This window comes from Carcharhinus amblyrhynchos, chromosome 7, assembly GCF_965287045.1.
Source record: "Carcharhinus amblyrhynchos chromosome 7, sCarAmb.v2.hapA, whole genome shotgun sequence".
NCBI classification, from domain to species: Eukaryota; Metazoa; Chordata; class Chondrichthyes; order Carcharhiniformes; family Carcharhinidae; genus Carcharhinus; species Carcharhinus amblyrhynchos.
Window position 1 is genome coordinate 73498308 of NC_137330.1, and position 14975 is coordinate 73513282.

Below are 14975 nucleotides of genomic sequence, written 5' to 3' on the forward strand. Positions count from 1 at the left end.
ATTGTTGTGGGTTTTAAAAATGTCAAATAAAACTTTTCACTTTTCCTATTTCTCTGTCAGTACAATCCTTTTTTTTCCTTCTACGCTTGATTTGTCATTTTGTTCTACCCTGTGCTAACTTACAATATTGTAAATTTCTTAATCGTTCAATCTATTTGGTTACGGATATGCCCTGTTGTTTGCCCTGTTCACTCAGGTTTTGGATGCCCTGATTGCCCTGCTGCCATATTATCAGTTTGCAATTTCACACAACTAATGAAAAATGTGTTGAGCTGAAATGGAAGGCACATCCAGCTGATGGTAGATACTGTTAAATACCCTTTGCCCATTCCTTAAAAATTTGATCTGGGTATGTGTAAATTCATTCAAGGCACTATTTGTTATTATTAGATTTTTTACAACTAATTTTGGTGTGTAATAGAGTAAAAACTTTTTCACCTCAGCAACAGGAAGCATTTATTTAACTGCAGAAATGGCAAGTTCACAGTACTAATACACAAAATTATTTATTGTTAGGTTTTTGTTGAAAGATGTGCACATTTGAAAATTTCAGTGTGATAGCCAGAGAACTTTGTTTCAAGTAATTTTATTGACATGGATAATGGCATCAGAACATTTTCTGTTAAACGCACAATTCTCTGCTAACGCACAGGTTAATTTGACCGTTTATGTTTATTATTTTGTTTCTAAGTATGATCTCTAATCCAAGCTCTGTTTTCCAATCATTACAATTCAGTCCCACCATCCATTTCAAATTGCACTTTCTTCAGTTGATGTTCATCATGATGGAACAATTAGATATCCTGAAAAAGAGGAACTTTTCTCTTCAGATGAATATAAACCATTTAAATCTTCTGAAGGTAACTGGAGGTAAACTTTGTCTTTTCTGCGTAGCTTTAATATAACACTCCCTGAGGCCTGATCAATGTAATCTTTTTTATAGTCATCGTATGTGTACATTACAGCTTTACCATTTTTGTATAATCCGACCCAAACACTTGCTCCTTTGACATGTACATGATAAGAAAATTGATAAATGCCAGATATTTTGCATGTAAAAATCCCAGTTGACGGATCATAATTCTCATTAGAATTGATTAAAATTTTGTCAAACACTATTGGTTGGTCTGTTGATGAAAATGAATGAGAAAGGATGGCTGTAAATGCTGGAACAGAAACATCATCGTGTTTTTCCGACTGCACAATCGTTCTTCCAGGTGGACCTGGTGGACCAGGAAGTCCTGGAGGACCTGGTGGCCCTTGCTGTCCAGGTGAACCAGGTAGGTCGCCTGAAATCTTTCCATAGTAATTACCCGGAATACCTGGAGGACCAGGAGGACCAGGTTCTCCTTTTTCTCCAGGATATCCAGGAGATCCTTGATGTCCAGGTTGTCCTCTTGGACCCTGTGGTCCAGTAGGTCCGGTCGGTCCTTCTTTTCCAGGGTACCCAGATGACCCTGGAGCGCCTGGACTACCTGATTTACCAGGTGACCCAGGTTGTCCTGGGTCACCCTTACGACCAGGAAGTCCTTGTTGACCCTCTGGGCCTGGGCTACCTGGTTGACCTGGAGATCCTGATTTTCCTGGTGCACCAGCTGGACCTGGCTGGCCCTTTATGCCTTGAAATCCTTGTGGACCTGGTGGCCCTGGATTACCTTTTGATCCAGGTGCGCCATTTAGTCCTGGATGTCCTTTTGGACCCATTTGGCCTGGCGGACCAGACGGCCCTCTTGGCCCTTGTGCTCCAGGTTGACCTGCCTCTCCTTTTTTCCCAGTTTCTCCAGGATAGCCATTTGCACCTGCAGGACCACGCTCTCCCTTCGGACCTTGGTTTCCAGGTTTTCCAATGCCTGGCATTCCTGGTGCTCCTGCTGAACCTCGTTGACCCTGTGAACCCTTCGGTCCAGGTGGTCCTGGTGATCCTGGTTCTCCTTTGGCTCCAGGACTTCCAGTTCTTGATTGCCCAGGTGATCCCGGTGACCCCTTTTGGCCTTGTGCTCCTGGCTTTCCTTGTGAACCTGGGCTACCCTTTTCACCATTTGAACCTGGTTTTCCAGGTGGACCTGGTGGCCCAGGTTTTCCTATTCCTTTTGATCCAGCTGGACCTGGTGGCCCTCTAGGTCCTGGAATACCTTTTTCACCTGGACGTCCTGGGGCTCCAGATCCTGCTTCTCCCTTGGGCCCTGGTTGACCTGGACTCCCTGGCTTTCCTTTTGCTCCGGGTGGTCCTGCTGATCCTGGACGACCTGGTGGCCCTTGGGAACCTGCTTTACCAGGGATTGACAATCCAGGTGAGCCGGGAGCTCCTTTTGGTCCTGCACTGCCCTTTTCTCCTGGCTTCCCAGGAGCTCCTCTGTCACCTTTTTCTCCAGGGGATCCTTTTTCGCCTGGTCTTCCTGATGCTCCTGGAGCACCTGGTTTTCCTGTAGATGACTGGCCAGGTGGCCCTCGTGGCCCAGAGCTACCAGGGGCTCCTCGCAGTCCAATTCCTGGACTTCCTGGCGGACCTTGTGGTCCTGGAGGACCTGGGCGGCCACGTGGCCCACGCTTTATTCCTTTGTTAAAGGGAAAGAAAATATAGTTCACTTGCTTTTGATAATGCTAATTCTTTTTATTTTGACCATTTTTTTTGTATTGATCAAGCAGCAATGGTTATTGAAACATGTTTCCAAAAATAAATTCTCCTGTTCTGTCTTAATATTATATCATAACCACAAATTTAGTACAGCTCTGGCTTGATACTGGGATGTGTTGAGGGTGGTCGAAGTGCATTGATATCACAGCCAGCCTTCCTGCATGGATTGCTAATCACTCTGAAGCAGGACTGTTTATATTGATGGAACATGTCTGCAATTTTAAAGATTTTCTTGGCATTAGATTATTGCCAGATTATTGGAATTTTTCTATGTTGAAGTTACCATATAAATACAAGTTGTTGAGTGGACATTGCTAAGTTAAACTTAGTTGGTGGACAGTAAACAAAATTCTATTACATCTTCTGTTCCTGGGCTCTATTGGCCAAAATTGTAAATGGTGCATTTTTTTTGAAACTGTCTACTATCTCCATTTCAAAATTACTACCACTTCCTGTTTAGTTAAAAAAAACCTTGACTGCTGTGTTCTTGAATATTGCTGCCCCCATCTCCAATCTGCTTTTCCTCTTCAAAGAGGTTGTTATATCTCAAATCCATGTTCACCTTTCCCTCAGCTCTTACGTTTGAATCTCTCCAATCAACTTTCTGTCCTTTCCACAGCCCTGACATGGCTGCAACAAAAGTAATAAATGCCTGTGTCCATGCTCAGTTCACCCTTCTAAACCTCTCCACAGTCTTTTGACTGGACTATAGCATCCTCCAAAGCCACCCTCTGTTGCCCTGCTCATTTAGGCTACTTTTTCTTGGCTCCACATCAGCCATCATATCCCCAGCAGTAACTTCCCTTCCCCAACCTGCATTGTCACCATTTGAGCCTCCCAGGATCTGTCTTGTATTTCTCATCCATGTTCTGTCTCTTGGGAATTTTACTTAATATTAATAATCTGTTGTGACCCATATGATTCATTCCTCCATTCTTGTACTTAACATTTTGTTGCCTGTACTGGAATAGTTGAACCTGCAAATAATGCATATTTTTGAAGGAATAGCTTCATTATGAGATGCTGCATATTTTTCTTCACATGAGATGCATTGTTCCATATCCCGCTTTGTCAATGGTAAAACTCGCTATGTATGTGTCAGCATTTACCTACTATACTTGCAGGTGAAACAGCCATTGTTTTTTTTTAAATGTTACACAGCGTTGGCTGCTAAAATGATAACTGCTGCAATATGCTGACAAGTTGTGGGGTAAACAAAACTGTCTGTGTCTGCTTGCATGGTTCTGGCCATTGAGTGCTGCGTTGTGGCAGGCTACATCTATGTACCACTGTTATATAATTATTAACCATGTTGCTAAAATTGAAGCTTATTAACAAAAAAAAACTTTTTTTTATTTTGCTAATGTGATTGCATTTTTATTTGATTTCTGTTAGAAGTTCATTAGTTTTCTTCCTGGAGGCTCATCCTTTAGTTTTGCTGCCGTGCAAAACATATCAATTCATTAACCTTGTGTGGTTACTTCATTCATTTTCTCCAGGTTTTTAAATTTATTTGATTTTCCCTATCATTGTCAAGTTGCCTTATTTAGTTTAAATGATAAAATAATGAATTTTTCATCCTTATTTAATTTTTATTTGTCTTCAGCCCTTTCTTAATATCATATGATAGAAACAAGTTCACACAATTCTCAACAGAATTGAGGGTAGTTTTTTCTTCTTTGTTTAAGATATTAGCTTTTACATTTTTAGAATTCTGGAAGCAAAATGACTGACAAGAAATGCCTTTATAAATCGGAGTATCGAGTATAAAAGTTGGAGTGTTATGGTAAGGTTGTATAAGGCATTGGTGAGGCTGAATTTAGAGTTTGTGTACAGTTTTGGTCACCTAGTTACAGGAAGGATGTAAATAAGGTTGAAAGAGTGCAGAGAAGGTTCACGAGGATGTTGCCGGGACTTGAGAAGCTGAGGTACAGAGAGAGATTGAATAGGTTAGGACTTTATTCCCTGGAGCATAGAAGAATGAGGGGAGATTTGATAGAGGTGTATAAGATTTTGATGGGTATAGATAGAGTGAATGCAAGCAGGCTTTTTCCACTGAGGCTAGGGGAGAAAAGAACCAGAGGGCGTGGGTTAAGGGTGAAAGGAGAAAAGTTTAAAGGGAATATTAGGGGGGGGGCTTCTTCACGCAGAGAGTGGTGGGAGTGTGGAATGAGCTGCCGGATAAAGTGGTAAATGCGGGGTCACTTTTAACGTTTAAGAAAAACGTGGATGGGTAGATGGGTGAGAGGGGTGTGGAGGGATATGGTCCAAGTGCAGGTCAGTGGGACTAGGCAAAAAATGGTTTGGCACAGACAAGAAGGGCCAAAAGGCCTGCTTCTGTGCTGTAATTTTCTATGGTTCCATGGTTCTAAATATATCACCACCGTTTCTTTACTATCGCTGGGTCAAAATCCTGGAACTCCTTCCTTTACAGCACTGTGGGTGCATCTACATCTCAGGGACAGTAACGATTCAATTAAGCAGCTCACCACCGCCACCTCAAGAGCAACTAGGGATGGGTAATAAATGCTGGCCTAGCCAGTGACACCCGCATCCTATAACTGAATACTTTTTTCTAAACTTTTAATGTTACTTGTGAAGAGGTTATTTTTTATTGTATTTCATTTTAAATGGGTTTATTTTGGGTAAATCTATCATGTCTTGCACAATTGTGTGAATGAGTCAACACAATGCATGTAAATACAGAATTCTAATTTGCTTTTGAGTCATGGGGTGTAGAAGGCCTTGTTACTTAGTGTGTAATTCTAACACAAATGATCTGGTTCTGTATTATGCCCTGATCAATTGTGGGAACAGTTAAATCTGGTATCTCACCAAATCCATCCATAAATGCACCAGAGTAATTATTCCACTTATTGTAACAGGATGTTGTAAAAGGTTACACTTTTTTAAAAAATCTTTTTTTCTTGTCTCTCATATCATTAGTAATGTTGGTTACGTATATTGCATCATACTGAAGTATCTTACAGTGAATTAATTGAGCTAATACTTTTACAATACATTTTCCTACACGTTCAGCGTTAACGTTGAATTAGTATAAGATTAGTTTTATCATCAGCGCATCATAACCTGAATAAATTTTAGTCTTTGTGCTGTGCACAAAACATGTTAACGGCAATTGCTATTGCCACATTACAGCTTAGTTTGTGAAATAAATTTGATGACAGCAACCTGATTAAAACTTACTCTTTTTCTAGAAATATTTCAGTGTTTGAAGCTAATATGGAGAATATACTGTCAAATGTGTGTTGAAAAAACTGTATGGTTGACTAATTTACAGCTCTACATCTAAATACAGATTGTTTGCATGAGGTTCCAAAATGTCATTCCACTTAGTACCTTCTGAACTGTATGAATCATCTCCATCTGAATCGATTCCATCTGAATCACTTCCTATTTTAGAAAAGTAATAAAAAAATTCAAATAATCTTGACTTTTTAAAAAATTACAGCAAAAATTAACATTCATTTTTCACAACAGGCCTCATGATCTGCATTGTAAATTTCAATATAGAGCATAATTACAATATGGAAAATTCAGTTACATGCTCTGATTAGTAGCACTATTGTTTGCACATTAAACACGTAGAAAACTTTAAAAAATGGTATAATAAGGGCTAAAAACTAATACCTGAAAATAGATACAATTCAAATAACAAAACAAAATGAACAGAATATAGCACTTGACTAAATTCATGTTTTAAGCTTCTTTTTGAATGTACTTTTTTAATTAACGTTTACTTTTGGTGGCACATTGAATGGAAGTTTTCACATACACCATAACCAAACAGCAAATTGCCTTTATTTATAAAGCCGAATAAATTGTTTTCCTGATACTTCTATGTACAATATTACTGGACCTAAAATGCTAGAATGGATCACTCCTGTAGGTTTTAGTTAAAATTTAATTGGTTCCACTAATTATCTGTACACGAATAAAACTGATGCCTCTGGAGATTGAAGATTTTTTTTTCTTTTGTGATCCAGTGCCTCCTCTACTATGGGATGGTTTGATACAGGTTAACGTTCTGTTATAAATCTAAACGGTTCTGAAGAAGAGTTATATTCAACCTGAAATATTAACTCTGTTTCTCTCTCCACCGATGCCAGACCTGCTGTTTTCTGTTTTTATTTCAGAATAGAGTACCGTGTCCCAGCAATATGCCTGACCCCCAATCTTCATTGAACAGACATACAGAGACCATCGTTGTAAATATTTCTATTTCCTATCCTTGTTAAATCTGAGTGAATATGTACCCTTTTGTGCCATTGGGATATCATTTTTCAGAACATAATTGAGACTAGCTAAACTTATTTTGCACAAGACCTTTTGAAGAAAGTTGAAATGAGTCTTTGATCTCTCTGGGCTAGATTTGACTCAGTAGTTACAACTTTGTCATCAGTTTGGCAATTACGGCCCCCGCCTTTTATAACATTTGTTACAACTATTGTAAACTATACGTTTTGATTGAAGAGATGAAAATTGAATTTACTTGTCCTAAGTGGGGATGTGTAAAAGCTTTTGATTTTTAGAATATTAACAGATTATTGCCATAAAATGTAGAATTTAATGTGTAATTAAATTAAATTTGTGTACTAATCTTTATTAGGACAAATGTCATTTTAAAAGATGATTTTGGACCTCAACAGTTCAAGTTTTTCTTTAGGATGGTAGCCAAATACCTTTACCTAAGCAACATTATTATTCATTCAGCTTCATAAATCAGAAAATTTGTCATTCAATAGTGTAAAGACTCAGTATATCTGTAGATATTAAACTATCTTGAATTTTTTTCTGTCAGTAACTGTTCTTGTGCAATACAACAGAACACCTGGTGTGGCCATCTGTTTTAATGAAGTAATTCTACCTATATTGTCAAGATGTAATATGTGAATGTTTTAATTATTCATAAAACCTATAACATTTTTTGTAGAAAGTTATTATAATCTAATACATTGTGCCTTGATTGGTGCTGTGTGAGTGATTCTAATGGGTCTCTATCTACCTAACTCTTTCAGCCATTTAATGGAGGAAAGATTAGAAAGCAAAAACTTGTCTGCTGTTTGTGTGAACTTTTAGTGGCTAGTTATGCAGGAACGTAAACAAAAGGTAAAACGAGGTTAACTCATGCATGTAGTTGTTACAGGCATTGACAGCATTACACTGGAAACCTGAAAATTGGATGATGACTGCAACAAATGGTAACAGAATTATGTGACGCTAACACTGCTTGTACAACAAGGATGCAACCACAATGTCAGCTCCCTCAACCACTCAACGCCATGTCTAAACTTGACAGTCCAAGGTTTAACTCCATCTAAGTCACCCATTTGCCTGTTCCCAAGTACTCAGAACTTCTGTGCTTTCAAGAACTTGGTCTTCTGCCCTTCCTGCACACCTTGGTTTCAGGAAGACGACTGTATTGTATGGGAATTCTGTGGATATAGGGTTCTTCTGTTCCTATTTTTTCATCTAGGTGTGGCTTGGAAACTTTGACCTTTGCTGTCAAACAATACAAATAAATTGATGACAGCTTTTATTACCTGATGTTGAGTGTGTGCACGGTGACCAAGGCTGACAACTGAATATCCAAGAGTTTTCAACATAAATAAAAAGGGAAAATGGTAGGATGGTTTTGTTAGTTAAAGATGAAATCAGTGCAATAGCACAAGAAGATAATGGCTCAGAAAATATAGATGTAGAATCAGTCTGGGTAGAGCTAAGAAGCAACAAGGGGTGGAATGCATGAGTGGAAGTTGTCTATATGCTTCCAAGTTGAAATGCGAAGATAGGGGATAGCAATAAACAGTAATACAGGACGCACATGACAAGAGTTCTGCAGTAACCATGGGTGACTTTAATCTGCATATCAGTTAGTAGCAACCGTACTGTTGCAGATAAATTCCTAGAGTGTGTAGAAGATGGTTTTTAGACTGGTATGTTGAGGAACTCAAGAGAGAATGTGCTATTCTTAATTTGATATTATGCAATGAGAAGGGCGGGGGGGGGGGGTTAATAAATAATTTTGTTGTGCGAAGTCCTTCAGGGAACAGTGACTATAACAAGATAAATTTCTTCATTAGGTGGAAAGTGAAGAAGTCTGATTTGAAATTGCTAAACCTAAACAACGGAAACTGCAAAGGTATGAAGTGTGAGTTGGCTAAGATGCATTGAGAAACTTCTTATAAAAAGCATGATATAGATTGGCAATGGCTAATTCATTGCAGAATTCTCTACCACAGAGGGCTGTGGAGGCCACATCGCTTAATGTATTTAAAAGGGAAACAAATAGATTTCTAGACTTTAAAGGTGCTGTATGCTTTGTGGAGAATGCTGGGGTTTGGGGTAGATAGAGGATCTGCTATGATCATATTGAATGGTGGAGCAGTCTTGAAGGCCATTTGACCCATTTCTGCTTCTATTTTCTTTATTTTTATGTATGGTATATTGTGTCTGGTGGAAATGTGTCATGTCATTTAATGCCAGTGTGTATGTATAAACACTCTTGTGTATACAAAATACAGTATGTGTTACAGTATTGACATAGTTTTCACATATGTACACGTTTTATACCATAAATATAACTCTAGAATTTGTGTGTATGAGTGGTAAGTGTGTGCACATATCTGTGTAGGGTAAGCCATGGGGACACAGGGAGAAAAATAATGAGAAATGGTGATTGTTTGAGCACATCAGCAAGGAAGCTTGAAGGAGGAAAGAATTGAAGTGGGAGACAGGCAGAGAAACTATCGATAGAGAAGAGCAGCTGATTGCAATTGTCTAAGCACCCCACTTGAATTTAAAAAAATTATGTATGTAATAAATACAGACATATGTTCAAAGAATTTAAACAATTAAATACAAGTAAAGCCAACAACACCAATCTACAACATGTACTTCACTCATTTTCCAGCTTTGTTTTTTACAGACCAACATGAATGCCAGTGATCTTAAATGAAGTTCAAACTTACCACCATAGCCTTTCCAACGTTGGCGTGCAGCATTGTACCCCATTCCATAGATCAAGTTCAGTGTGAGCAATAAGAGAAGCACGGTGATTTGTTTTGAAACCATGGTTGATGATCAGATCAGATCTGTAAAGAGTAAATAAGAATTCTTACAATCATTAATAGAAAGAAACATAATTTAAATTAATTATTCAGTAGAATTTCAGGAACTAACACTTGGAATGATTAAAGAAATGCCTATGTACTGCAACAAAACATTTTTATTCTGCATTATGTACGACTTTCAAGGTAGTTATAAGGTCTTGTGTAAGAAATATTCTGTTCCTCAGACCATCTCTTGTTTGATATTTAGATGCTTTACCAATAACGTCTCTGCAACCCATAGCTGAGTAATGTGGAGATCATATATACTGATGCATTTGTTGTAGTGTTCTGTAAAAAAAAAACTGGTGTGATAAGTCACTACAAACCCAGAACAATTGATCTGTTTGAGCTATAACCAATTAGGCATTTTTGTGAAGTTGATGCCCACACATACCAGCATGTTTTGATGTTGGAGCCTTGCTTCAGTCCAGTATCCCTCACTGGTTACTTTCTGAAATTATGCAGAGAGTGATGGAATGCCTTCAAAACATTGTCTGTTGTTGTATTTATATATGCAAGATTTTAGCTCTGCACTACTAAAATTTGTAACTCCTCCCTTTGAAAACATAAGTGCTCATTATGCATTTTATATATATACTTTTTGTGTCAAAAAGTTGGGTCAAGCTAGTGGGTTGTTTGTGGTTAAAGCTTCCTTGCCATCTTTGGGATTGGTATCTATCTCATGTTCAAATCCAAATGTGGAACAGATCATTTGCGTCTCAATATTTAAGAAACAAAAACATTTTGTTTTTTAATTCATTTAAATCATCATGTCTGACAAACATGGAGTAACTTTTTACTCATTGTCAATATAAAGCAAAATTTAATGTATTCAGTCAGTTTTGTGGAATTGACATTTTACATTTGTCAACTTGATATTGCTCAGACAGAAAGGAACCAGCAATTATGCAAACTGCAGTTAAGTTTCATTCTTAAAAATATTGTAAACTAGCAAGTACTTTTGACAAAAGTTTCTTGAGGTTCGGCCAGTTCATGGATTTTGTTTTCTCTGGTAAGGTTGAATGCTCAGCATAGCATGGTTGCAGATCAAAGTGCATTGCAGAATGGAAAAGTTGTGAATTTTGTGCAATGGGAACTAAGGTGCGGCTGGGGGGGTGGAGGTGGCGGTTTTATCCAGTGCCTTTAGTGGTTCATGTTACAGTTAAATATTTAATTTAACTTACATGTAACTTAAACCTGATCAGGTAATTAATTAGAAATCAAGAAACTAGAGAAGCTTATGGCAAAGGCAATGCAATAATTGCCCGAGACTTCAATTTTCGCATATGTAGCCTGTATTTGTTATTCAGGTCAGACACGAGCTTTACCAAAGGCAAGACTAAGCCAGACAGAGAGAAATCAAAACCATACCATTTATTTGGATGTATTAACTATGTGGATATACAGTAAGGACTTGATATACTTCAACTATAAGTTCCATTATCAAAACTTTATCCATTAAACCAGTATTCAGACATTATACCTTTACCTGTGAATGATCAAGCCTGAGTCATAGAGGTTTACAGCATGAAAACAGGCCCTTTGGCCCAACTTGTCCATGCCTCCTTTCTTTTTAGAAACCCATAAGCTAATCCCAATTGCCTGCATTTGGCCCATATCCCTCTATACCCATCACACCCATGTAACTATCTAAATGCTTTTTAAAAGACAAAATTGTACTTGCCTCTACTACTACCTCTGGCAGCTTGTTCCAGACACCACCTTTTGTGTTAAAAGTTGCCCCTCTGGATACTTTTGTATCTCTCCCCTCTCACCTAAAACCTATGCCCTGTAGTTTTAGACTCCCTTACCTTTGGGAAAAGATATTGACTATCTAGCTGACCTATGCCCCTCATTATTTTATAGACCTTTATAAAGCCACCTCTCAGCCTCCTACGCTCCAGAGAAAAAAAGTCCCAATCTATCCAGCCTCTCCTTATAACTCAATCCATCAAGTCTCGGTAGCATCCTAGTAAATCTTTTCTGCACTCTTTCTAGTTTAATAATATCCCTTCTATAATAGGGTGACCAGAATTGCACACAGTATTCCAAGTGTGGCTGTACCAATGTCTTGTACAACTTCAACAAGATGTCTCAATTGCTGTATTGAATGTTCTGACCGATGAAACCAAGCATGCCAAATGCCTTCTTCACCACTCTGTCTACCTGTGACTCTACTTTCAAGGAGCTAGGATCACGTACCCCTAGCTCTCTTTGTTCTGTAACTCTCCCCAACGCCCTACCATGAACTGAGTAAGTTTTGCCGTGGTTCAATCTACCAAAATGCATGACCTTACATTTATCTGAATTAAACTCCATCTGCCATTCATCCACCCACTGGCGCAATTGATCAAGATCCCGTTGCAACTGGAGATAACTTTCTTCACTGTCCACTATGCTGCCAATCTTAGTGTCATGATGTGGATGTGCCGGCGTTGGACTGGGGTAAACACAGTAAAAAGTCTGACAACACCAGGTTTTAGTCCAACCGATTTATTTGATAGTAAACGCACAAGCTTTCGAGGTTTCCCTCTTCGTCAGGTGAATGGAGAGTTCTGGCCTCAGACAGAGCATATAAAGCACAGTTTAGAGATTACTGATTAGAATGCAAATCTTTACACAGCAGGTTGAACAGCAGGTTAGGTGTAAAGATTCGCATTCTAATCAGTAATCTCTAAACTGTCTGTGCTTTATATGCTCTGCCTGAGGCCAGAACTCTCCATTCACCTGACGAAGAGGGAAACCTCGAAAGCTTGTGCGTTTACTATCAAATAAATCGGTGGGACTAAAACCTGGTGTTGTCAGACTTTTTACAATCTTAGTGTCATCTGCAAACTTAATAACCATGTCTTCTATATTCTTATCCAAGTCATTAATATAAATGACAAATAACAGTGGACCCAGCACAGACCCCTGAGGCATACCACTAGTCACAGGTCTCCAGTTTGAAAAACAACTCTCTACAACCACCCTCTGGCTTCTGTCAAGAAGCTAGTTTTATAGCCATTTAGATACCCCACCCTGAATCCCATGAGATTTAACCTTATGCAACAACCTAACATGCGGTACCTTGTCAAAAGCCTTGCTAAGGTCCATGTAGACAACATTAACTGTACTGCCCTCATCTACCTTCTTGGTTACCTCTTCAAAAAAACTCAATCAAATTTGTGAGACATGATTTTCCACTCACAAAGCCATGCTGACTGCCCCTGATCAGTCCTTAGGTCTCTAAATGCCTGTAGTTCCTGTATCTCAAAATACCTTCCAACAATTTACCCACCACAGGTGTGAGGCTCATTGGCTTGTAGTTCTCAGGCTTTTCCCTGCAGTCTTTTTTGAACAAAGGCTTAACATTTGCCACTGTCCAATCTTCAGGCACCTCACCCATGACTATCAATGATTCAAGTATTTGGCTAGAAGACCCAAAATTTCCTCCCTAGCCTCCCACAATGTCCTGGGATACACTTGCATCAAGCCCTGGGAATTTATCTATCTTGATGAGCTTTAAGACTTCCAGCACCACCACCTCTGTAATATGTACACTCCTTGAGACATCACTGTTTATTTCCCCAGGTTCCCTAACACCCATGCTTTTTTCAACAGTAAATACTGATGAGAAATATTGATTTAGGATCTCACCCATCTCTTGTGGATCCGCACATAGATGACCTTGTTGATCCTTAAGGGGCCCTACTCTCGCCCTTGTTACTTTTTGCCCTTTATGTATTTGTAGAAGCTGTTTGGATTCTTCTTTGCCTTATCAGCCAAAACGATCTCATGTTCCCTTTTTGCCCTCCTGATTTCTCTCTTAACTCTACTCCTACATCCCCTATTCTCTTCAAGGGAATCACTTGATCCCAGCTGCCTGTGCATGTCATGTGCCTCTTCTTGACCAGGGCATCAATATCCCGAATCACCCAGGGTTCCCTCCTTCTGCCAGCCTTGTCCTTCACTCTGAGGAATGTGTTTACCCTGAACCCTGGTTAACACACTTTTGAAAGTGTGCTACTTACCAGACGTCTCTTTTGCCTTCCCACAGACTCCCCCAATTAACTTTTGAAAGTTCCTGTCTGATACCATCAAAATTGGCCTTGTCAATTGAAGTCTTATGAGCAACTGACTGAGTCACTCTCCCCTTTGGTTGCATCAAAGTCACTTGTTCTTCAGACTTCTGTGTAGTTAATGGATGGGGAGAGGCCTCCACTAGTGACTGTTCCATCCACCACTGGCCCCAAAGACAACAGTCCAAGTGCCCCAAGCCTGTCATATACACTAGTGGTTCCCAACTTTTTATATGTTCTGGTGCATCTTTATACTACAAAAAGTTTTGAGGCACACCTCCTATTTTCTCTGAATTGCCCTCTAGCAAAAGACTTTTTTGGGGGGCAATTTTCAGTCTGTGTTCGCTGTCCGAGAGAATGGTGACATGGGTTGAAAATCTGGGGAGAGAGTTGGGAAAAACGTGTCCGTATTTTACTGTGCATGTGTGAATGCCAAATATCTGATTTCACCATAATAATGCTGAGTACTAATAGTTTTATTTCTAATTATCACAAAACCTGTTGACTTGGAAAAATATAAACAATGCAATATAAATGCAAACTGTACAAAGGGAACCTTGACTTAAAAACACAGTTCATGCAAGATTTAATATTTTGTAATGATTATCAATATGAATGTTGACTTTTTTCCACAGATACTGCCTGATTATCATAGTTTTTCTAGCATTTTTTCTGAAGTCAGATTTGCAGAGTTTGCAGTATTTTGCTCTTGTATTAATATTTTGGGTACCATTACTTCAGGTAGAAAAATAAAGTATGAGGAAAAAATGGTAACAATTAAAAAAGTAAGAGGAGAAAGCTGAAGTGCAGGACAAGTCTTGAGCATAATGCTAATCTCATATCAAGATATTAGTTAAATTTAACTATAGATACAAGTTATTGGCATTGTTTCAGTATTGTGATTTTTGGGAACAGTATACACCATGTTTTACCCCTCGCTTCTCCCAGGGCTTTTGTGCCCTTTTTGAATTTTCACTTTTTGTGCAGGCGCATATAGTCTTTGTCTTTATCTGCAAGTCCTGTTGGTTATACACATGGGCTCTTTTATGGTCAGTGTATGTGAAGAAGGCCTGAGGTTGTTGGGTCTTCATGCCAACTACTGAAGGTGAAGGTTCATTTTAGTGTGATGACATGAATTTTTAATCA

The 14975-nt window shown here is 38.8% G+C and overlaps 2 protein-coding genes across 3 annotated transcripts in view; one reads left to right on the plus strand and one right to left on the minus strand.

The window, feature by feature from the left end:
- The window catches only part of nt5dc1 (5'-nucleotidase domain containing 1), a 531068-nt gene that overhangs the window by 45034 nt on the left and 471059 nt on the right, over nucleotides 1–14975 (plus strand). The gene's annotated exons all lie outside the window — the stretch shown is intronic.
- Nucleotides 436–10242, minus strand: LOC145345047 (uncharacterized). Of its 2 annotated transcripts, XM_080192583.1 has the most exons (5): nucleotides 10163–10242; nucleotides 9628–9750; nucleotides 5996–6049; nucleotides 2247–2555; nucleotides 436–2105 (listed from the first exon to the last, which is right to left on the minus strand). In XM_080192583.1, the coding sequence occupies exons 2-5, from the start codon at nucleotides 9728–9730 to the stop codon at nucleotides 781–783; spliced, it is 1791 nt and encodes a 596-aa protein (XP_080048709.1). In that variant the 5' UTR covers nucleotides 9731–9750; nucleotides 10163–10242; the 3' UTR covers nucleotides 436–780. The 2 variants fall into 2 exon arrangements, with proteins under 2 accessions (XP_080048709.1, XP_080048708.1); XM_080192582.1 differs by having other exon boundaries at nucleotides 436–2555.

What these genes read in the sequence shown, in the direction of transcription:
- LOC145345047 (XM_080192582.1), bottom strand. Translation starts at nt 9,730, where the DNA reads ATGGTTTCAAAACAAATCACCGTGCTTCTCTTATTGCTCACACTGAAC. An exon ending in ACGTTGGAAAGGCTATGGTG is followed by an intron (nt 6,050 to 9,627) that starts GTAAGTTTGAAC and finishes TTTCTAAAATAG; the next exon opens with GAAGTGATTCAGATGGAATC. An exon ending in TGATTCATACAGTTCAGAAG is followed by an intron (nt 2,556 to 5,995) that starts GTACTAAGTGGA and finishes CCTTTAACAAAG; the next exon opens with GAATAAAGCGTGGGCCACGT.